The sequence below is a fragment of the Pteronotus mesoamericanus genome, unplaced genomic scaffold (assembly GCF_021234165.1).
Source record: "Pteronotus mesoamericanus isolate MK-2021 breed Mesoamerican mustached bat unplaced genomic scaffold, CSHL_Meso_final contig_2, whole genome shotgun sequence".
NCBI lineage: Eukaryota > Metazoa > Chordata > Mammalia > Chiroptera > Mormoopidae > Pteronotus > Pteronotus mesoamericanus.
In genome coordinates this window covers 20,593,765-20,618,245 of record NW_026555084.1, presented here as the reverse complement: position 1 = coordinate 20,618,245, position 24,481 = coordinate 20,593,765, and the positions used below count along the sequence as shown (strand labels likewise).

Here is a 24,481-nt window from a genome sequence, read left to right as displayed (position 1 = left end):
TTCCTATGTGACAGAAAGAGAAAATGAGTACTATATAATAAAACTGTTGCATTTCATTTGTATAGTAGAATACTACTCAGCAACAAGAAGAAATAAATTTTGGATTTACACAATCATGTGAATGAATTACAAAAGAATTATGCTGAGTAAAAGAAGTCAAACATAAAAGGAGATTCTGCTTCTATAAAGTTATAAACCATGCAGATGTACCTATAGTGACAGAAAGCAGACTCAGTGTTTGCTGGGTGGAAGGATGGATTACAAAGGGACAGCAGGAAATCTTGGAGGTGCTGGAAATGTTCACTAGCTTGATTGTGGTTATGATTTCATGCATGTATCCATGTAAAAACTCAAAAATTGTACCTTTAAGCATGTGCAGTTTATTACACATTTGTTATACCCCAGTATGCCTGTTAAAACATTTATTAAGTACTTACTCTGCTCCAGGGCCTGTTTAGACTCCGGGGACACAAGAGTAAGCAAAAACAGACACAGTCCCTTTCCTCAGGGAGATTAGAGTCTAATGAGGAGAGACACGTTATATGAATCATCGTTCATATCCATGAGAAATGAGGGAGGGAGAGATATGTTGTGTTGTGTGAACATCTATGAGCGTATTTGACCTGGTCCAGTAAGACTTTCCTGAAAAGTGATGACTGAACCAAGATTTGAAAAGCCTGAGTTGGGAGGAAACCTCAAGGTCGTCTTGTTTTGACTCATATCAAACTTACAAATTAAGCCTATTTTAAACAATATCAACAAGAATTCAATGTAACATAGGGTGATGCTAGACCATCATGATGTACCAGTAATAGCAACATTTGACTCCAAGAAGAACATGGTTGACGAATTTTTCAGCTTCCTTATTGGGACTTAGGATGAACCTTTTACCTCCTGTGGTCTTAAACACTCAGATTTGAGAAGAGGAAGTGACCACGCCTGTTCATGTGGCACGGGTGTCGTGGAGAGGAGCAGATCCCTTATTCTGGCCCCAGTTTGATAGTCTGTGTGTTCCCAACAGGGAGAAGATGAGTCGGTCACCCTCAAATCCTGCACACGGCGGAAAACAGACTCCATTGAGAAGAGATTTTGCTTTGACGTAGAAGCAGTGGACAGGTGAGTTGCTGTCACATTTTTTCCAGGAATAAATATTACTGAATTTGGATTTCTTATGTTTTCCACTCAGTCAAAACTTTCTGGTTTTCCCCCTCTTTCCCTTCCCCTCCCCTCTACTAATACTCTGTTGGAAATAGACCTCTGGCTTGTTGCTGATTTGTAAGGATCAGTCTAGCCTCTCCACTCCTTCAGGTTCAGCACTGAGCTGTTGGTTGGTTGGTTGGTTGGTTGGTTTTATTTTAATGTGAGAGCTTTTTGTCTTAGGAATGTGTGTTATATCTCAGGAAGTTGAATAGATGTTTAAATAAAACCGACTATTGAGCATGACTTTAAAAGCTATTTGAGATATTTTTACTTTAAAAAATGTTTAATTTTTAAAATTTAATAAAATAGTTAGAAAGGAATTGTGTATAGGGAAGGGAGGAAGACGTTCTCCTCAATTAAAAAAAAAGAAGGCAGCTTTTAGTTACAGCATTTCACCTGCCACTGTGTGTGTGTGTGTGTGTGTGTGTGTCTAGAAAAGACAGCAACCCACTTGTGAAATCACAGTCTTTGGAGAGAGAGCTCTGTGTTGTAGTCCTCAAGATTTATAGAGTCTCATTAAGTTGTACCATTTTGTGGTGCTAAGCTAGTTTGACAACATTCCAATTCTTAGAGACACTTTCCTTGGCAACAGGTTAATTCTTTCCATGAAAGCCACGTGTTCAGCTTATTTGAGCTGTCTGCTCAAGATCAGCAGTGTTAGCATGAAGATCCTTAAATCCCAGCGTGATTCGCACATAATGTCACTTAATTTCTCCCCTTTATTAAACAAAAGGTCACACCATGTTGTTAAGCCAGTACTTCTACCCTCCTGGGGATGTTTACTTGTGGCCAATTAGTCCAGCTCTTGGAGGATCCAAAATTGAGTGCCACCTGGGTGTACTCCTCTGTGTGTGAGAAGGTGTGGAATGCCTTCTTTTACCGTACTGTCTGTCTGCACTGTAGCTGCTGGAGGCTGCTAGAGCTCTCATGCAGAGAGCATGTCCTTTTGGCCTAGGTCAGAAATTCATGGAAGATGGCAGCATAGGTGAATACAGCTTGCCTTTTCACACAACCGTATCAAAATTATAACTACAGTATAGAACAGCCGTCATTCAGAACCATCAGAAATCAAGTTGAATAGAAGTCTGACAACTATGGAATTAAAGAAACTGCATCTATCCAGACTGGTAGGAGGGGCGGAGATGTGGAATAGGCTGGTCCCACATCCACATGTGGTGGATAAAAATTCTGGAGGGATAGCTCAGGAGAGAGGAATCCCAGCCCTGCAGCAGGACCCCCATCTCAGGGTTCCAGTGCCAGAAAGATAAGTCCCCACAGCTTCTGGCTGAGAAAACCAGTGGGGATTCAGTCAGTAGAAGAAAATTCTGGAGTCCCCAGCAGTTCCTCTTAAAGAACCCACACACAGACTGACTCAGACTCACACCCTGTGAGCTCCAGCACCGGGGTAGCAGCTTGAAAGGCATCAGTGGCATACAGGGAGAAACTGAAGTGTCTGGCATTAAGGCGAGCAGAGGCCATTGTCCCTTTGTTGAGCCCTCCCTCCACAGAGCCGGCAAGGTGGCGCCATATCCGAGACTCCATCAACCTGGCTAACACTGTTTGACCAACCTTGGAGATCCCCAGAGACTCCCTCCCACCCAATTTATAGGCCCACCCAAGGTGCTTTCCCATATGAATGGCTGGTCTTGGCTCATGCCTCACAACTTCCTAAATCCTATCAAACAAGCAACAGCTGGCCACAGTGAGCCCCAGACCTGGCACTAGCATTAGCCAGCCTAGATTCACAGCTTGGCTTCGCCTAGGTACCTCCAGACCTAGCACAAGTAGCAGCCATCTCAGATTGCTTTATAGCTCAGGCTGTATGACCCCGGGCAGAACTCAGGTGGGGGCTGACCTTTGCCTGCAACACCTGGGAAACCCCAGAGCCTGTGCACCAAGTGGACAGCTATAGACCACAGCCACGTTGGAGCACCACCACCCTGTCCCTGCACAGCTGATCCTCCACGGAGGGTAGAGGTTGGTAGTAAGTGGTCACGGCCAATCTTTGCAGCTGACTGGCCTGGGTAAACCCTTCCATTGATCTGCCAACAGCAACCAAGGCTCAACTACAAAAGGAGGGTGTACTCAGATCACATGAAGGGCACACCTTGAGTACCCACGTTGGATGATCGAGAAGCCTGTACCACTGGACCCTACAGTTCACCTACTACGTTAGGCCACGCTAGCAAGATGGGGAATCTTAGCAGCTCCACCTAAAACATAGAAACAAACACATGGAAGCTTCCAAAATGTGGAGAAAAAGAAACATGGCCCAGATGAAAGAATAGATCAGAACTCCCAAAAGAAGAACTAAACAAAATGGAGATAAGCAATCTGTCAGATGCGGAGTTCAAAATACTAGTTATAAGGATGCTTAAGGAACTTTGTGAGGACCTCAACAGCATAAAAAAGATCTAGTCAGAAACAAAGGATACACTAATTGAATTAAAGAACAATTTACAGGAAACAACAGTAGAGTGGATGAAGCTGAGAATCAAATCAGTGATTTGGAACATAAGCAAAAAACAACCAATCAGAACAATAAGAAGAAAAAAGAATCCAAAAAAACAAGTATAATGTAAGCAGCCTCTGGGACAACTTCAAGAGGTCCAACATTCACATCATAGGGGTGCCAGAAGAAGAAGAAAAAGAGCAAGAAATTGGTAATCTATTTGAAAAAATAATGAAAGAAAACTTCCCTAATTTGGTGAAGTTTTCCGCTCATCCAGAAAGCACAGAAAGTCCCAGACAACATGGATGCAAAGAGGCTCACTCCAAGACACATCATAATTAAAATGCCAAAGGTTAAAGATAAAGAGAGAATCTTAAAAACAACAAGAGAAAAGAAGTTACCTATAGGGGAGTTTCCATAATACTGTCAGATGATTTCTCAAAAGAAACTTTGCAGGCCAGAAGGGACTGGCAAGAAATATTCAATGTCAGGAAAAGTAGGGACCTATAGCCAAGGTTAATCTACCCAACAAAGCTATCATTTAGAATTGAAGGGCAGATAAAGAGCTTCCCAGACAATTAAAAACTAAAGGAGTTCATCATTACCAAACCATTATTATATGAAATGTTAAAGGGGCTTACTTAAGAAAAAGATCAAAATTATGAACAATAGAATGGCAAAAAATACATACCTATCAACAATTAAATCTAAAAAACAAACTAAGCAAACAAGAAGAACGGAGGCAGAATCATGGATACAGAGAGTGTTCTGATGGTTGCCAGATGGGAGAGGGGTGTGGAAGAATCGGTGAGGAGGTGAGGGGATTCAGGAGTACAAATAGGTAATCCCGGAATAGCCATGGGGATATAAAGTACAGAATAGGAAATGGAGTAGTGAGAGAACTTACACACATGATCCATGGACATGAACAATGATGTGGGAATTGTCTGAGGGGGTGCTGCGTGGAGGGGGCAAAGGAAGAAAAATGCGGTCAGCTGTAATAGCATAATCAATAAAATATAATTTAAAAAAGAAGTTCATGGAAACTAACTGTGTCTCTTTAACAGTTTAGTCATTACAATGCTGGTTCTCTAGTCAGGCAACCTAGATCTAAATTTTGACTTTGTTTGGTAGCCATGTGACTTTGGGCAAGTTACTTAATCTTGGGGCCTTGATTTCATTATCTGGAAAATAAAGATAGTTAAATAGTACCTAGTTCCTAGAATTGTAAAGAGTCAAGAAGAAAATGCATATAAAAATACTTGGTAGAGTGGGCAAATAATAAATTCTCAACAAGTATAAGCTGTTGTTATTTATTTTAATTAGCTCATTCTACATGTTCATCAGACTTGATATTTCTTAAGATTAGAATCTAAATGCAGAGAAGTAAATATAACTTGTAAAGAAAAGAAAATACCCCAATCTTTGACCATGTTTGGAATGTGAGAGGGGAAGGTAATAGAGGAAGGTTGTGTGGAAGGGTATGTTGAATTGGGGTAGCCAATGCATATTACAAAAAGTGTGCTTCCAATTAAAATTGCTTATTCTTGATTTTAAACAAATATTAAGTCAGGATGCTTTAAGCTCTTATAGACATCTTTCTTCTCCTCTATTCTAACCATAAATGTTAAGAGAATTTATATTGTTGGCCCTCATGAAAGAGGTTAAGAAAGTGTGTTTGTTTGGAAGTGGAGCCAGTTGTTTGATGCTGGTCAAATGAATAGTTCCTAGAGGTGATCGTTCATTCACATGGCTGTTTGGTTGAGGACAAGCCTTGCATTGCAGCTCTCTGTTAGATGGAGATGCTTCCAGAAACAATTGTTTTCTGCTTTCTCCTTCAGATGTTTCCCCAGAAGTTACAGAGAGTAGCTTTTTAGGCAATTAAAACTCACCGTGGTTCCTCCATCTCATTTCTACCCCTGTTGACACTTTCCCCCAGAAAAGCTTTGCATGTCCCATTTATAAGCTGAGAGCAAATGTGTCATACTCAACATACGCAGCGGGTTCGGGAAGTTGATTTCTTCTAAGTTGCTGTCTCTTCTTTTGGCATGAAATGAGGGGTTTCAGTCATGGTGCGGATGAGGCTGCTAAATATCTTCTTAATAATCAGGAAGTGAGTAGATACCGTATCTTGCCGTGTATAATGCGCACTTTTTGGTCTGAATTTTTGAGGGAAAAATAAGGATGCACATTATACATGAGTATAATGAATGCATACCATGGGCATAATAATCCTGTGTATAATGCACACAGATATGTGGGTGTGTATTATACACGGCAAAATATGGTAGTTCTGCTATATTACTTGTATTTTTTTTTTTTATTTTTAGGTATTTTTAAATACAGTTTGGTGTTTTGACACCTTGAAAATCTTTCTGACTAGGGAGAGACTGCCCCTTCCAGGGCTAGCCTAGATAACAAAGGGTGTTGGAAATTTTGTATTTTATATTTGTTAATTGAATAAAGACTAGATTTGTCATTTTTTTCCTGAAAGTGTGTCAGTTCTTTTGGAGAGAGTTCATGTAAAATTCCTGAGTTAAAAAGGGACTTCATCTATTGGGGGGATAACTTTATAAATTATATCATGGTCTAACCACTGTGTTGTACATCTGAAACTAATATAAAATAATAATGAATGTTAACTGTAATTGAAACATAAAACTTTAAAAAATGGACTTCATCTAAAAACAGCCTGTGTATTAGTGGTAGTGGTATGCGAATTTCTTATACTTGTCAGTGTCTGTCTTCAGTCACTTTAAATGATTAACTCCACCTTGCAGCATCTTATGGAAACTAATGAGCAAATGTAGGGAAAATATTTGTTTAAGCTGAAGAATCACAGTAGTAGTCATCTCCCAACATCCTTGGATTTGTTTATTTTTAAGGAATTTCTCACAGATGTACGTGACACATGGTTGTTTTCTCCCAAATGTTTTCTTGGAGGAACCACTAAACCATATGGAAAATGATAGAAACAAAAGGCTTTTCGATTCACTGAATCAATGTAGCCTCTTGAGGGGCAGTGTTGATACTTGGGGAAAGGAAACAAGAATGCTTTATTTTTTCCAGGACTAGTTGCCTCCAGCAGAAGTCCATACATTTGAAGATATTACTCACCAGAGGTGGCAGCATAGGACAATGTATTGGAGATGACAAGGGTAGTTGGTGCTGGGGGTGTAATGGGGACCAAGACAAACATAGTTATTGCCTTCACAGAACTTTGACTTTAGAATGCGCGTGCGCGCGCACACATGTTCAGGCAATTGAAGGCATTGTTATAAAGGTATAGTACATTGAGTGTTCCAGCAAACGTGCAGGACTAGAATGCTATAGGGGAAATGTAATACACAGAGGGACCTTACCCCTTCATTTTTACAAAGAATGATGTCATGACTGGAATACCCTGTGTTCATTTCCTCTCTCCATTCCTCTCTTCCTGCCTTCCTCATTTATGTTGCATAACAGAGACTGTACTGACAGTGGAGACAATAAAGTTTAATGAAGCACTATGAATCTATCAGACTTTCCTTCTTAAAAATCGTCATTTGATTTTTTTTTTTTTTTTTCAAACGAAATCTGAAGTCCTCCTTTTGCAAGCTTTCTACTAAAGGGTAAAGAGAGACAGCTTTCCTCTGGACCCATCCCAGCGAGGCATGTCACCTCACTATCACTTCTGTCCTTGTCTTCCCATCATGTCCTGTGTATTCGCACAAGTATATGAGCTTTTTGTGTGTGTGTTGGTAGGCTGGTTGTTTAATTAGGCATGTTTTATATACCTCTGTTCATTTCTAAATATCTGTCTCTGGTAATTAGCTCCCAGAGGCAGAATAACATCATGTTATACAGCTTTTAATGCAGTACTGTGTGCATATGGCTGTTCAATTTTTTTTTTTTTTTAACGGAAGTGCAGTTTTTGAGTTACATTATTTTTCCTTTGGGGATTTTGGTGAACTATTGTGAAAGAGACTATAGGAGCTTAATCATGTTAGTTGCTTTTTAATCTAAAATTTCAGCAAGTACACACATGATCTGCGTGTCTGTATAGGTAGGACAAAAACCCCACAGGAAAATGGAGGATTAGTTAAAGTAAGGATAGTGGAGGCTAGAAAGACTTATGGAGGATCTGAAAAATCTATTCAAACTCTCTAATATGTCACCACCTTTATATCAAGTATGTTTTTATTGCAGGCTGCACGTTACGGGTAAAAGATCAAAGCAACCCTGAGTTTGAATTTAGGATCTGCCCCTTACCAGCCATGTGAGTTTGGGCAGGTGGTTTCACCATGTCTATAAGATGGGGCTTATCAAACCCAGTTGGCAGGATGGCTTTGAAGGTGGAATGCATTAATACTTATACCTGATGCAGTCCTGTGTTGGAAAAGGTTGTGCCTTTGAATTTTTTCCCCCTCCCCTAAAAGGACTTCACTGTACTTATGGTGAACCTTAGATTTGGTGGTTCTATCTTTGAGCCCTTTTTACCCATCTTGATGGTGTTCCTTTTCCTATAGTGTTATGAATTTTCCAGTCACCACTAAGTTGCGAGTAAATACAGATGTATTAAATGTATATGTGCCACGGGGCTGCTATGGGAAGATTCCATTTTCAATTTCCAAAGTATGTATGTCATAACTAGTTATTTATACATATATATTTTTCCTGAACAAGATAAAAAGCTATATGTTTCTCCTTCCAATTTATGACCTAAAAAGGAAACCATACTACTTTTGAAGTTAAAATAATACTGTGACCTCCAGTTTGGTATGTGGTATGTGGCATGCACTTGTTTGTGTGTCTTTGTGAGATTGTATGAGTGTAAGATTGTATTTTCCAAAAAGAATCATCTTATGTAACAGACTTTGTTTCAGTGTTCAGCCTCTAGATGGCAGTTTTGTATATGTATTAGTAACTACAAGGTTGTCCAGTTGAAAATTAGCTGTCCTTTATACATTGACAGGAGTCAGTGGTGTGTGCGTGTGTAGTTCTGAGGTAGACATCATCATGTGAATATTACTCCTTAAGGGAAAGGCATTCTAAGTGACTCATTTTTCTCTAGAAATTCCTTCCTCCCACCCTTCTATGATGGATCATTTCATACCCACTTTCTTGTAAAAGCAAGCATGCACAGTTCATCTAGCCTCTGTGTAAACATTACATTTTACCTTGCTTTCTGAAGTGTCAGGCTCTTGGCTTCGGGGACTGCATATTTGAGGATGGTGAAGAAAATAGCGGGGTAATTTTGGCTGCCCAGTGGTGCTGAGAACCAGGCAGTCCTACTTGCCTTCAGGGTGCAGTGTGGCTTTATCTTTTGCAACAGATGAATGCATTTTTCCTGGTTTCAAACTTCCCCTCACCTCCCCTTCTCACCCCTTGTTTGAAATAATATTTGATTTTGCCTTCCTGCTGGTTGGGTAAGAGCACTGGTCTCAATGCCAATGACATTTCAGAGAGGAAATGGCTTTTTCCTTCCTCGGGACGGTGTTATACTGCTTGGACTTCTATGATTTGGGTGGGGGTAGAGCAGGCGGAAATATTGTACTTTCTGGATTGCTTTTTGGCCATTCTGTAGAATAATCTACTTGAGAAGTTCTTGGAATGTTTAGAATTCATGTAGTTTGAACTTGTCATTGAGATTTTTTTTTATTTTATTAGAGAGTATGTGCTGTTTGATTCTGGTTTAAATAAGAATGGGATATGGTGGTTAATGAATTGTGGTATGAAATAAGTCAACCTTATTTCTTTTTTTTAGTTTGCATAGTAAAATTTGGGGGTTTACTGATTTGGTATACCAGTTTGTTTTCCAATTTCTACATATGAAATATTTATTTTTTAAAAACCTATACCAAAATTTTTGTGCTATATAAATCTAAAGAGGAGACAATTCAATTAGTAACTTCTACTTATGTACATGCCTATTAACCGTGAGAGAGAATAGTAATAATGAAAAAAATTTTTTTAAATTAACTAGATTTCTCGAATTAGAATATTTTTTCATTGTTTGTTATCAACAGTAGTAATAAGTACTTGCATTTTTCCTGAGTCTTACTCATCTCAGCAATGAATAATGTTTTCTCCTGGTATAGTGTGTTAAAATTAGCTTATTCCTGTGTCCCGAGTATCTAGCCTTAGAGCTGGCATGTAATAGGCAATCAATATCTGTTACATTTAGGAGCCATGCAACTTAATGCGTCAAAGATTTCTTTGTCTGGGCTTCCTGATATTTTTTGACTTCAGTCTCCTTTAAAATTAAAAATGTAGGGAATTGACTAATGTTATTGGACATACTTACTCTATAGATCGTATTGTTGCTGTGTTACTAATTATTTTGGGACATTTTCTCCCAAGAGGTCAGTGCTGTAGCCTGTAATAGGTTATGGTGTATTCATTCATTAGGATCAGATCCTTTCTAAATAATTAATTAGAAATAATCGAAATAATTCAGGTCAAGATGGCAGTATAGGCAGACGTGGCTTGCCTTTTTGCACAAGGTCATCAAAATTACAACTAAAATATAGAACAACCATCACACAGAACTGTCAGAAATCAAGTTGAATGGAAGGCTGACAACCATGGAATTAAAGAAACTGCATCCATCCAGACTGGTAGGAGGGGCACAGATGGAGAGCAGGCTAATTCCAAACCCACGTGTGGTGGATAAAAATTTGGAAGGGATAGCTCAGGAGAGAGGAGTCCCAGATCCACACCAGGCCCCCCCAGCCCAGGGTTCCAGTGCCAGAAAGATAAGTCCCCACAGCTTCTGGCTGAAAAAAACCAGCGGGGATTGATTTGGAAGAAACTTCTGGGATCCTAAGCAGTACCGCTTAAAGAACCCACATGTGAACTCACCTACTCAGACACACTCCCTGTGAGCTCCAGCACCAGGGTAGCAGCTTGAAAGGCATCAGTGGCATACAGGGAGAAACTGAAGTGTCTGGCATTAAGGCGAGCAGAGGCCATTGTCCCTTTGTTGAGCCCTCCCTCCACAGAGCCGGCAAGGTGGCGCCATATCCGAGACTCCATCAACCTGGCTAACACTGTTTGACCAACCTTGGAGATCCCCAGAGACTCCCTCCCACCCAATTTATAGGCCCACCCAAGGTGCTTTCCCATATGAATGACTGGTCTTGGCTCATGCCTCACAACTTCCTAAATCCTATCAAACAAGCAACAGCTGGCCACAGTGAGCCCCAGACCTGGCACTAGCATTAGCCAGCCTAGATTCACAGCTTGGCTTTGCCTTGGAATCTCCATACCCAGCACAAGAGAGCAGCCATCTCAGATTGCTTTATAGCTCAGGCTGAATGGCCCCGGGCAGAACTCAGGTGGGGGCTGACCTTGGCCTGCAACACCTTGGAAACGCCAGGATCAGCACACCCAGCAGACAGCTATAGACCACTTGGAGCACCACCACCCTGTCCCTGCTCAGCTAATTAATTAGAAAAAATTAATTAGAAGTCTGCTTTTGTTTTAAAAATTTCTTAGGGGGGTGGGGGGGGGAAGAGAGAGAGGGAGAGAGGGAGAGAGGGGGACAGAGAGAGAGGGGGGAGAGGTGTGTCCAGTGCCTTCTTCCTCCTAAGGAGCTGGTGATACTGGATCTCAGGACACATCCAGCATGTGCATGAGGGCAGTACCACATTGTGGTGAAGGTGGGGCCTTTGCTTTTAAAGTCAGGCAGATTGGGTTCAAGCTGAGGCTTTGCCACCTACCAGCAGTGTGACATTGTGTAAGCAATTTCTGAATATCAGGTTTTTTAAAGAGGTATAGTGATAGTACCTAGTTCATACAGTTATTGTGAGGAATAAATGACAATATATGTAAATGTAAAGTCCTTGGCCTATTATAAACACTCAATAAATCTTAGCCACAGTTTGCGGGCCACCAATTTGCAACTTCTAGTTTCTTTCTCACTCTATCTCTCTCTCCTGGATCCCACCCAGCTTCTCATGGCATATTATATATTCTTCTGGTGCCTAAGGATCTGTAACATGCAGGGACTTTTAATAGTTCATTAACTCAGGGCATGCATAGTTTGTGCAGGTTTGTAACTTTTAATCTCCAAATAGCAGATTAATGTTGTCCTTCAGTGATGACACTGAGTCCTGAGCATTGAGAGAAATGGGAAAGTAGCCCAAGTTCTTCCTCTGTTGACAAAGTAGAGATGCTTTGCTGTGTTTGACTTTGAGGTTAACCAAGAACACAGACAGGCATCATTATTGGTCCTGCTGCATGGTGATGACTTTATAACATGCCACGATATTCTGGAATGGAGCTCAGGTGAGAGAGGCGGAGACAGACAGACACAGACCCCAGAAGTTGCAAACTGGTGGTCGGCAGACGTGTTTGGTTTGGCTTGAGTAGTGTTTGAGGCAGCATCTTAAAATTGGAAAAATCTGTAAATGCTGTGGTCTTGCCTTCCCATGTATCAGCTGTCTGCAGAGCTGAATGATGGATAACTCTGCTAGGTGGGGCATGGCCTTTCATTTGGCTGCGGTCTTCACCATGAAAACAGGTGACAGCTGTCACTTTGCCTTGTACTGTTGTTTTTCCAATAGAGGGGAAATACTCTTTTGTTCCTATGTCTCTATCAAAAAGTAAAAGTGCAAATGAAAAACAAAAGGCTGTATGTTTTAATGAAAAGGAGACCAAGCCTGTTCTTGTTGGGGCAATAAAGAATTTCTCCCCCAGTTTCCCTCATTTTGCTTACTTGCCTGGTCTCTATTTGAGCCTGCAGTCTTTGAGACAGACATGGAAGAAATGTCATTCTCCAAGTTTATTCTGCCCAACTTTGGCCCTATATTTGTGTAAGTGAATGTTTGCCATATGTTTGTGGAAATGAAGATTTACTGAACCTTGAACGCTTGTAACTGTCCAGGAGCTGGTAGAAATCAGTTTCCCAGGAGCACTTGAGAAGCAAAGAGCACTTGAGAAGCAAAGACCACTTTCTCTCCCAGGCACTTGCACAGCTTTCACCTGCGGAGGGCAGCCCCATCCTCCAAGCTTTCATCATTTCCCTCTGTCTTGCTATATAAACATAGTGAGGCAGGTTACAAACACAGGCCATGAGAACATGTGGTTCTGTGGGTGCCACAGTCCTCCTTTTATTCTGAACTTGACCCTTAAGTGTACTGTAAGTGTGGATGGAAACTGGGACCCAAACTCTTGCCAACAGAAGATTTATAATCTTATGAATGAGTAAACCCTAACTCTTTTGGAGGTTTATTTAGAAAGAACAGTACTGTTAGATTCTGACTGTGTTTGTTTCAGTGGGGTGGAGTTAGTAATAGCATTTCCTTGTCCAGTAGGAAATGGGTAAATTGCCAAGCCACTGAGATCACTATTGTTGACTCAGATTCAGGAATAAGATTAGAGTAGGAAAGCTGTCGAGTAACCCTGGAGTCAGGACTGGTTGTGATTCTGCTTGTTCTTGGCTGACGAGGAGGCTCTGAGCTGACATCAGTCATCCCAGCTCCTAGATGTGTTGCTAAATGATGTATGGCTTTCTGTGGGCTCTTTTTGGGGGCCAGAGTTGGAGGAAATACAGTGGTGGGTAGCAGTTTCCCTGTGATAGATGAATAACTGTTTTCTGCACCACCCCTGTTGTGTGAGAGGCGGGGTGCCAGCTTAGAGAAAATTGCAGATCCTTGATCATGATTCTCAAGCTGTTCCCGATATAGCACTAACCAAGGACTGATTCAGAGTGAAAAGGAGGTGCTATATTTTAAGTAGAATCTTAGGATTGAGCTCTAGAAAGGACTGTAAGTCATTTGTTCTGTTTCTCATTTGAAGCTCCTTTGCAGAATTTTCTAGAATTGGCTAAGGATTCCTTCTTTGTTCTTATCAATGATCAGGCATTCATTCCAAAAAGGGGAAATAGAGGATTCTGATGTTTCACTCAGGAGGAAAAGGGAAATGGCTTTGATGTCAGAGCCTGCGTGTCACTTCAGCCCTTGGCCGGGCTTGCTCTGTGGCAGTGGTGTGATTTTCAGGGCTGTTTGTGAGTGTTTTGGGGGTGGGGTCATGAGTATCAGAAGTGCCTGTGGCTCTTTATTTTCCTTTTTAAAACATACACACCTGCCCATCTCCCTCCATAACTTTTATCCTACTCCACGCTTGCCATCCTGCCTCCTCCCTCTTCAGGCCCCATTTACCCCTGTGATAACTTGTTTTGGGAGCATTTACTGTGTGTCTGACACTGAAATGCCTTATACATCTCTCATTTAACCTTCACAACAACACCATGAGGTAGGTACTTTCATTATCTGCATTTAAAAAAGAATAGCATAGTACAATTACTCATCCCCTAGGCTTGCATAGCAAGGAAGCACTGGAATCAGGATAACTGGTGAGTCTTAATTAAAAAAATGTTTTTAAATAACTTAAGGTGTAATTACAATAAGATGCCCCTACTTTAAGTCTATATCTTAATGACTACATGTGCGCGCGTGCGCTCTCTCTCTCTCTCTCTCTCGCTCTCTCCCTGTGCAACACCCAAGTCAAGTTTCTGTCACCCCAGCAGTTTTTCTTGTGTCCACACACCATTCATTTCTCATACCCATCCCCAAAAGACGAAATTACTATTTTGAATCTGTAACACTAGATGACTTTTGCCAGTATTTGAATGCTATGTAAATAGAATCATACCATTTGTAGTCTTTTATGTCAAACTTCTTTCCCTCACTGTTATGTCTGTGAGATTCATTCGTGTTGTTGTGTGTAGCAGTAGTTGGTTCTTTTTTATTGTTGGGTGACATTCCATTGTTTAAACATACAACGGTTTATTCTTTTATTGATAGATATTTGGTGCTTTGTTGCAGATTGGGCATAAAGCATAAAACTGTGAGCATTCTCGAATATGTCTTTTGGTAGACATATACACTCATCTCTCTTGGGTATCTATCTAGAGGTAGAATTGCTAGGTCACAGAGTGAGTGTATGTTTAGTTTTGTTTGGTTTTATCAATTTATTCTTCTACTAGAATGTATGAAAGTTCTGGTAGGTCTATGTTCTTGTCAGGAGTACGTATTGGTGGTCTTTGAATGAGCTCTATCCAGGAGGGTGTTTGTTATAGTTCGTTGTGGTTTTCATTGTATTTCCCTGATGAGTCATCATGTTGAGCCCAATTTCTTATGTTTGTCAGTCATTTATTTGTCCTCTTTTATGAAGAGGTTATTCAAGTCTTTTATCTATTTTATTGAGTTGTTCATTTATTACTTCTTTGTTGACATTCTTTACATATTCTGAACAAAAGACTTATTGGAGATATAAATTACAAATATCTTGTCTTATTCTGTAGTTAGTCTTTTCACTCTCAAAGGTACCTTTTGATGAATGGAAGTTCTTCATTTTGGTGAAGTCCCAATATCCATATTGTTTCTTTATGATTAGTGCTTTCTGTGTTCTTTTGAAAAACGCATTACGTATCCATGTTTCGGGCATTTTGAAGCAGAAAAAAATGTGGAGATAGCCACTGCTGTAGAAAATAAGCCACAGTCAAACTGGACACTATTGAATTCTTGTTTTTGGATTGGTCTAGAGTGGTGTTCTGAGCTCTTGTACTTATGAAGCACTCTAGGTTTTACAGAGTCCTGTATTGTTTGAACTCATTTGATCACGTGCAGGAGCTCACTAAGGTACTTACAGGAGGGCCTAGTCCATTTTGACGACAGAAGACTCAGGTGGTCAATGTGAGCTTTCTTGTGGCAGCGGTGCCTTCTCATTTGCCATGGCCTGTGTGCTGGGGTGCAGCTTTGTACTGCTGGGTTCAGACCCTGACTCTGTAACTGTGCACAAGGTACTCAACCTGTTTGAGCCTTGTTTTGCTCATCTACCAAATGGGATAATGAGAGTATACCTACCTTGTGACATTGTTGTGAAGATTAAATGAATTAATTTACATATAGTGCTTAGTATGGTCTCGGTCATATAGTGCTAGGTTATTATTGTAGTTCTTATTTTATTATGGTGTTTGATAGGATCACAGTTTTTGTGATCCTATCAAACACCATAATAAAATGAGAATGAGTTCTGATTCTATTATGGATAAAAAATGGAATGAGTTCTGATCAATTGCCTTTCATTGTGTTATATTTTTTTCTTCCTCATTTAACAGTCCATATTCCTGGTAAGTTCTCTCTTTTTTTCTCTCTCCACTCTTGTTATGAAAAGTCAGATGCATTTCAAACACGAAGTAATTTGACACCACACATGAAAGTGTGCTATCTTACAGGGACTGACATAGAAAGTGTCAAGTCATCCAGAGTTTTGCTCCTTTTATTTTGTTTTAAGGGATGGTGGCTAATAGGGGCAAAAGGAGGGTAAATATGGGAAGAAAGTTATTGCTTGACTCCAAAATAAAAAAAGTTGACTGATTTCCTTGGTTCTAGGAAATCCAAATGGCTCACCCTTCACAGCCTCTGAGTTTGTCTGAACTTCCTCTTTGTGGCCCCGAGTGGAAATTCACACTGTGTGCCATGAAGTTGATGTGACATTTGTGAGGTCCCTGCGATCTTGGTATGCTAGGCAACTATTGTGGTCTCACTGTTGGCTGGTGAGCGAGCACCTAGCAGGAAATGACTTGGAGAACATTGTTTCCATGACTCCAGTGTAGAGAAGAGGGTGTCTTTGCTTTCCAGGGCAAAGAGAACAGAAAGGAAAAGGTGGGGGTGGGTGGGCAGCCAATGGCAGTCGGTCTCAGACCTAACTGTGTATCGGAATCACCTGGGGAGTTGGTTAAAATCCAGGTTTGCAGGCCCAGCTCAGAAGTTCAGACTCAGTAACGTGGGGTTTGGCTGGGAACCTCCATTTTAAGGGAATGTCTGGTTCTGAAGTCTGTGGTCTAGGAACACTTTAAGCAACACACAGAGGTCTAGGGACTTCAGAGTTCTGCACTGGACAGTAGTTTTGTAGGATTTTATTTAAGTTCAGAGCCTTAAGCCTTTGTGCTCAGCTCTTTGAACGGTAGAAGGGTAGAATCAATTCACTATGTCCTCAAAATATAGGGCCATCTCTTTGGAGCAGTGGCTGCCAGCACTCTGCAGACACCTAGTGGGCCTGGCACACTGAACGGGATGGTGGTGGGAAACGGGCACTTGGGCTCTGAGAATGACGATTTCTGAGAAGAGGAGGGAGAACCCTGGAAGGTGCTAGTAGAGAGAGAAGTTATTACATCTTCTGAGTCACGTTTGTGTTAGGGTGCCAGTGCCCGCTGTGGCCTTCAAAGGAATAGCTACCCTCCCAGGATTGAGTGTCTGTCCTATCACCTGCCTCTTAAGCTCAGTGCACCGTCTCTTCCACCCACTGGCCCACCCCTCTTGCCCACACACACCCCTGCCACTCCTCCCTCTCACACACACTCTTATTCACAACCTCACACGTTCACACCCTCACAGCAGTGCACCTCGAATCCCCAACCCCTCTGTACTTAAATGGTCATATCTTCAAAAACTTTTTTTTAAAGGAATATTGAGGATTGATCCAGGAAAAGAAGCATGTGTAATATTTAAAATATGTTCAGCATAAATAGGTCGAGCATAGTCATTGGAACCATGGAAATAAGCCAGGAGCAGGGACAGTTGGTGGGTTGAATGAACAGGCTTGGTGCTTGTGGGGCCCGACTGGTGGTATTCAGGGCGTGGCGGAGCCCCGTGGAGCTCAGCGCTGTGCTGCTCTGTGACCCTCAGCAGTGCTGTGGACTCAGATAGTAACAGGATTTAATTCTTTCACCATGTACCTCTTACTCGCTTCTTAGGCTTTCTCAGACTTTAAAGGTGAGGGTTTACATAAGCAATTCTTAACTTCTTGAGGGTTGCAGTTTTCTCTGATAATCTGATAGTTTGAATTGCTTCCACAGAGAAAGATGCAGACATTTAGAGGGGGGAAGGTGGTTTATGGACTCTCTGGAACACATCTGTGGACCATAGATAAAGAACTTTAATGAGCATAAACTTCTCCCAGGTTCATTTTTATGGTACAAGTCTCTTCTCTTGGAGTGCCTTCTGTAATAGGAATTCAACAAACACCATTTGCTATCATGTGTATGCTTTTTGGAGGGTTTGTCCTCAGTTTGAAAGAGCAAGCAGATTGCAGTGCGAGGATGAAAGAGCAAATGCATGTAAAGAACTTTGCACCTGACGTGGCAAGTATTCACTTAAGAAATACTATATATTTAATATAATCATAATTACAGGGTTGATCACCTCCATAAAACTTCTCCACCTCAAAAGCAGTTTAGAAACCTTGGACTAGCTCTTAGACCAGAATCACTCCAGCTTAGATGTTTTACCCTCTTTTATCTCAAGTCCAGTCATTCCATTCACTTCAGTGCATGCTTATTGCACTCCTACTGTGAGTAAAGCACTCTGCTAAGCATTTTGGGGAACAGGAAGGAACAAGATCTCAAGGACTAAACAAGGCCTAAAGTCATCACTTTAATTATCTATTTTCCTTATCTGTAAGTAGAATCATATCTTCTGTATTTATTCCTACTCCCTGGGATACATGGGCTCATTGAGAGAGATTTGGGACCATACCTTTGCTTTCTGAGACTCGAAGATGATGGCTCAGAAAAGCCAAGTGGTGTTTCTCTCTTTGTGTAATTAGCCCTAGGGACCACTCATTCTGTGCCATGGTGTTTCTTTAAGGTTTTCCTTCATCAGGATCTCTCTACCTGGGATCATACCCATGTCTTTCTTTCTCTGCAGGCCAGGGGTTATCACCATGCAGGCGCTGTCAGAAGAGGACCGGAGGCTCTGGATGGAAGCCATGGATGGCCGGGAACCTGTAAGTACAATTCAGGGAAGTGAAGCAGAAATAAAGGTCCTGAGTTGTTTGTTGCTTCCCTAGTGCTGTGATTGTTGCTGGTGCTCCAAAGCCTCGGGGCTCTCAAGACCAATGTACCAGAAGTTTTTTAAATTTATTTTAATTTTTTTAGATGTTTTATTCCTGGGCTGATGTTTGTAGATGTTGATAATGCTTCTGTGTTGGTGCCGTCCCTGAGCTTCGGCCTCTCTTTCTAAGATGTGGGTTCTATGTGACACTATACTAGAACTCCCCCTTTGCTGAGGCAGTTGTAGCACCCCTAAGTCTCCTAGAGGATGCAGAGTCTAGTTGGGCTTATTGAATATTTATTCATGCCTCCGTGAAGTAGTATGCAAAGCTTTATTTCAGTCCCATTTTAATAGGATAAATGACCATAAAAGTGTATACAGATTATACAGTGCATTTTCTTACTCCCTTCTGGTTCAGCCTCTTTTTGCCATGGTAGCTCACATCCCGTTATACACAGTGAGATTAGACACAGTGAGATTATTAGGGTTGATGGAAGAGGCTAAGTCTGGTAATGTGATCCATACTCCCATTTCAGAGATGCTGGCCTCTGCTGGGTGATGTAATCTTGTGGTTTTCCTGCATCTTGTGACATGTAAACCATGTAAGACCTCTGGGGAAGTCCCTAGAGTGGAGTTGTCATTTTATCTTGATGCCAAAGATACCACCTCCAGAGTTCAGCAAATTGCAAGGTTGCAGAAATCCTAAGAGGACAGTTTAACCATGTCCCACAAGTAAAAGATAAAAAGAATCCACACTGTTACAGGGCCAATAATTATTATTTGCATAACTACTATCCAGAGGGGAAAATGTGTGCAAGGGACATCAGGCCAAGGCCCTCACTGACTATAGAACCCTCTGTGTCAAGCTGGGCGTCCAGCAGAGATGATTCCAGATCGCGTGCGTGCGTGCGTGCGTGTGTGTGTGTGTGTGTGTGTGTGTGTTCAGCCTACCCTGGTTAGGTGATCTGTATTGATTAATGTACCTTCCTACTGAACTATTTTTTATACAAATGTGGAACTCAGTTCAATCATCTAAGCATATACAAAAAAAGTGTTTGCTTAACATCTAGTAATAGCACAATTTAAAGAATTATTTAAAGATTTTGGCACAGTTTGCTAAACTCTCATTAAACATTATTTAATCTGAATTCTCCTGGGCTAAAATGTAAGATATTTCTCATTTTCCCTCACTATGTTGTTACTGACATATTGAGCAGTTGCCTAAGTAGTCCTTCATCTTTGCTGTTATCATCTATCATTAGATGAGCATTTTTTGGGGTGTAAAGCACAGATTGGGCACATCTCTTAATCTATTTATTTCTCTTAGTTCCTTACCATTTCACAGGTGAGGAAACTGAGGTTAAATCACTTGCCTCAAGTTATATGGATTTAACTAGCTATATTAGAAGGATTCAGGCTAAGTTGCCATAACAAAGAGACTTTGAAGTACAGTGGCTAATATAAAATAAAAGTTTATTTCACCCTCAGTGCCCAGAAGTGAGCAGTCCGTGTACGTCAGGGTCATTCTGTCATCCTTAACCTTGGCTTCCCAGGTCATCGTAGTTGTTGCTGTTTTCTAATCAGATAATGGAGATGAAAATACCCAGGACCCAGAAAGTGCACACACCACTTCCATTGGCCAGTACATAATTATACAGCCACATCTAGCTGCAAAGGAGGATGGGAAATGTAACCTGTGCATAAGCAGCCATGGGCCTAGCCAGTCCCCAGGGCATCTTAACACTTCAAGGAAGAAGAAGAGAAAGAACACAGTGGAGTGGCTAATAGTCTTCACCATAGTGGCAAAGCTATAATTTGAACCCATGTAATTCCCAGACATATTTGATTTTCATCTTTAATAGAGATAACATGTTAAATTTCCTTCTAAGAAAACTTAGTTCATTTTTATAATACTTTCTCTGACTCTCTTAAATTAGTTTTCAACTTATAGGGAAGGAAATACCCAGGAAGAAAAATCCTGTCAGGGCATGCTAATCTTAGTATGGATAAAGAACCCAGTACTTTTGGTGCTTCTATTTTTGTTTATTTGTTTGTTTTTTTGTTTTTTGGGGTGCTTTTGCCTCCAATAAGATGAAATTTTAAAGCTGCTTTACCAAATCCATTTTATGCCTGTCTCCTCCCTCTCCCCACCACTTGATACTTGTTTCTCTGTCAGTATAGAATTGGTCTCCTTACTAATCACTTCAGTTTTCCTGTAGATTAACAGCTGGCCTCTGCAGATGGAAAGCTGTGCTATTGAAAGAAACATCTCCTCGTTCCAGAATGTACACATTAAAACAAGTTTAAACACAAAATAATTCTGTGGCTAAACATAATATAAAATTATTATCTCGTAGGAGCATATACCTTGCATTTAAAACTATACCTCTGTGTGCTTTCTAGTTCCCTAAAGAGAGAGATAAATACAGGCAAATGATGAGTGTGTAATTGGTGGGAATATTAGGCTTAATTTTGTCTCCCATTGCTGGGAGCCCATAGGGATCATAACTGGTGATATACACCCAGTAGACAATTAGCAGCTCCAGTTTTAATCACCGTCTCCCTAATTAGCTAAATCTGTTCCCTTGGGTTTTGGCTTTGCTAAGGGAACAGACATCTTTTTTCCTAGCTGGTCTAAGGGTGTTTCCCCTAACTCAGGCAGATGTTAATGGTGGCACCTATCTTTGCTTTTATACCCAGTTGATCTGTGATTGATTATTCAGTGTGGCATTGGGGGAGTAGTTTTGGTTTCCATACTTTTTGTTCTTTCATTGTTCAAGAACACCTCAGGATGGTTGTCGGTTTAAAAAAAAACCTCAATGAAGCCCAGATCAGTTGATTTTACAGTGACATTCTAGTCTGAAGAAGCGTCGAAATATCTTCATGGTATTGATGGATAGATGATATAGGAAGAAATTAGAGCTGTGTTACCTGCAATGGGCATTATGGATTTTATCTGTGTAGTGAATTTGAATTCAGATGATGGAAACGCAATTCAAATTTGTGTAGGAGAAAGCTGGATTGATGGACTTACATAACTGAAAAATAATGGAGCCTACCAGATCTGGCCCATCTGAATATCACAATATTTGGAGTTAGGTTCTTCTTTTGTGTTGACCTCATTTCCAGTGGTTTCTTTCCATGTCATGGTGATATGCTTCCTAACTGTTCCAGGCTTACATCTTATTGTCAAGAACAGGGGTTAGGAAACTCCTTATGTAAGGGGCCAGATAGTAAATATTTTAGGTTTTGCAGGAATTCAACTTTGCTGTTGTAGCTCAAAAGAAGCCATGGATAGTATGTAAATAAATGGGTGTGGCTATGTTTTAATAAAACTTAGTTCAGAAAACCAGGTAGAAAGTCAGATTTCAGTCATGGGCCATCGTTTGTTGATCTCAGATCTGTAAGTCTAGTGGAAAGAGAGCTTATGTAATTCCAAAGAAGTCTCATATTTGAATTGAACTAAATATGTGGACTAGAGGATGGGGTAGATGCCCTACCTGACGCACTCGCTTACTGCACTGGTACTGCATGAGTGGTGGGGAAAGGTTGACTTCCCCTGAGGGAAAACCAAGCATTGCTACATGAAGAAGGGGGATGGATACTGGGTAGGCAAAGATCACAGTTTCTCCCTACTATGCTATCCAAATTTTATTACATTTTATATTCAACGAGCTTACTCTTTAGTACTTAGCCAGGAGTGGAAATTATGCAAGTTAAAAACTGAATACTTTCCCCTTAAGAAGAGGAACAGGTAAAGATGTTCTTACATCTCTTACTCATCATTGTACTGGAATTCCTAGCCAGTGCAGTAGTGAAAGAAAATAAAAGACATGCAGATGTGAGTCTGTAACTATAAAAAAAACCTCAACAAGCTTCCAAACTACCTAGTCAGATAAAGCTTTGAAATGATTCTGCTGAATTTTCTTCATTTTCTCTTAAGTCTGGCTTGGTAAGCTATAGAATCACCGTTACAGCCACATAAGCTTTCATTTTAATCTTCCATGGCTAGTGTCTAAGACTTTCCGTACTAAATTGGACAGAAACCTTAGTTCAAAGTACATAAATACTATAGCTAAGAGAAATTTTAGAGGTAGCAAATTTTCTTTTGTCTGTTACTAATAACTAAATTTCTATTTCTTTTTCTCTTTGCACATTGCTAGTAAGCATGTTTGCTAAAAGCAAGGATTAAAATCACTACCAGCCCCCCATCATTGCCAACTCATACCCTCAACCTTAAGTACTCTCTCTACTATGGAACGATGACTCAGCAAGTCAGTGAGACGAATTAGGTAACCTGGCTTCTGAGAGCTAGGGTCAGCCTCTTTATACTGTGTTCCCATACAGTCCTTTAGCTGTGGTTAGTGGTGTCTGTCTGGAACTGCTTTTCTTACTTCATTATTTTAGAGGTTTTAGTCCTCCTTCACATTTCAAGGATTCTTTAGTAAAATTAACTATTTCTTCACTTTGAGCCAGTACTTGAATCTCTTCTGAAAACCAGAAGGTTAGAAGATTGGCAGATACCAGAAATTACCTGAATTGAATCAGGAAGATAAGAAACAGGTGGTATATATAGCATCAAAGATTGTATGTAAATCCATGTATTAATTTGAAACTATGAAACTGCTACCTTTGCAGGTCAAAAGTAGCCAGATACTGGTGGTTTCATCTGGCTCAGCCTCCTAGCTGTGGAGCAGAAAGAAGCACACACCTATGCTAGTATTTTACCCTTATTTATATAGGAGGAAACACTGCCCAAAAAGGCCAGTCAGTTGCTGGTCTTGGGTAGATAATCTGGGTCTCCTAGCTTCTAGCTCTGCTATTTTACTACAACCAACACACTGCTAAATTATTAGGAAGCCATAGTTGAATGGTACATACCCTCATTTTTAAATGGAGCTACCCTGTTGTAGCTACTGCAGTGGAAGGAGGGAAAAGGGACGGGAAACTAAGGAAAAACTACTTCTGGTAGGAGAACAAGACAGTATGGCTTCCTTCTGCTCACCTCTAAAGAAATCTTCTATTTTAGTCTCTGTGGACTTTGAGACTGAACAAAGTGTGCCCTTTCCTCACCTTTCTCTACTATGCCCAAGCTCTAGCCCTAAGATCTTCAAGAACTCCAAGAATAAATGGGCAGTTGCATTGCATCTTATGCTCTGCACCTGATATGTGAAAGCATGAGCTGTTAGAATATGTAAAGAAAAAAGTAAGATTGATTACTGTTAAGGGGAGTTTTCAGGATCAGAGGCAGAATGTCATGGTGGTTAAGAATATGGGTTCAGGCAGCCTGAGTATAATACCCTACTCACCACTAATGACTCTCTAACACTGAAAAATGGCCTAGTCTCTCTGAGCATGTTTCTTTTTGTCTGCAAACTGGGATGATAATAATAATACCTTCCTACAAGTTTGTTGTGTAAGGCTCAAAATATATGTATCATGCTTAGCGCAATATATATGATGAAGTGCTTATTAAAAGTTAGTTCTTACTATTATCTTTTTGGAGAAGAGGGGCATACCTGGATTCTCTCTCTAGCTTCATTTCTAAATTACGTTACTATTTCAGCACCGAGTTTATTTAAAGTTATCTTGCCCAAATTCACCAGAGTGCAGAGCAGGGACTGCTTTCTCTAGTATGGAAAATGTGATTACATTTAGCTTTCGGTCTGAACTTTTAGGCTGTAGGTGGAGGAGCAGGAAGTAATCTTCAGCCTGCTTCACTGTGACAGCCCCGGCCTGGCAGTTTATAACATCAGCTACATCGTAAAATAACTGATTGATGGTTATGTTTGGTTAAGAAGGTATAGAATGAAATTGCTGAGCTCTTGTGTGATGATGCAGGCCTTGCTTCTTTATCAGTGGAGCGATGGTTTAGAAGAACAGTTCTCCCCATTTTGTGAAAGCCTTTGTAGTGTCACATAGTGTTAAGTGATGACGAGTCTGAAAGTAAGGTCTCCATTTTGCTTTCTATTTCCCCACCTCCTATGCCCTGGCCCCAAGCTGCTGG

General features: G+C 40.7%; 1 protein-coding gene across 8 annotated transcripts in view; it reads left to right on the top strand.

Moving 5' to 3' along the window:
* Window positions 1–24,481, top strand: part of ARHGAP26 (Rho GTPase activating protein 26) — a 392,428-nt gene that overhangs the window by 132,290 nt on the left and 235,657 nt on the right. For all 8 annotated transcript variants that reach the window (XR_008528711.1, XM_054568251.1, XM_054568250.1 and 5 more), the window contains exons 10-11: window positions 1,022–1,116; window positions 18,349–18,427. Coding sequence is in view for 7 of the 8 variants with exons in the window: in XM_054568251.1 (XP_054424226.1) it covers window positions 1,022–1,116; window positions 18,349–18,427 (174 nt within the window). In the remaining variant the exon portion in view is untranslated. The remainder of the gene's footprint in view (window positions 1–1,021; window positions 1,117–18,348; window positions 18,428–24,481) is intronic.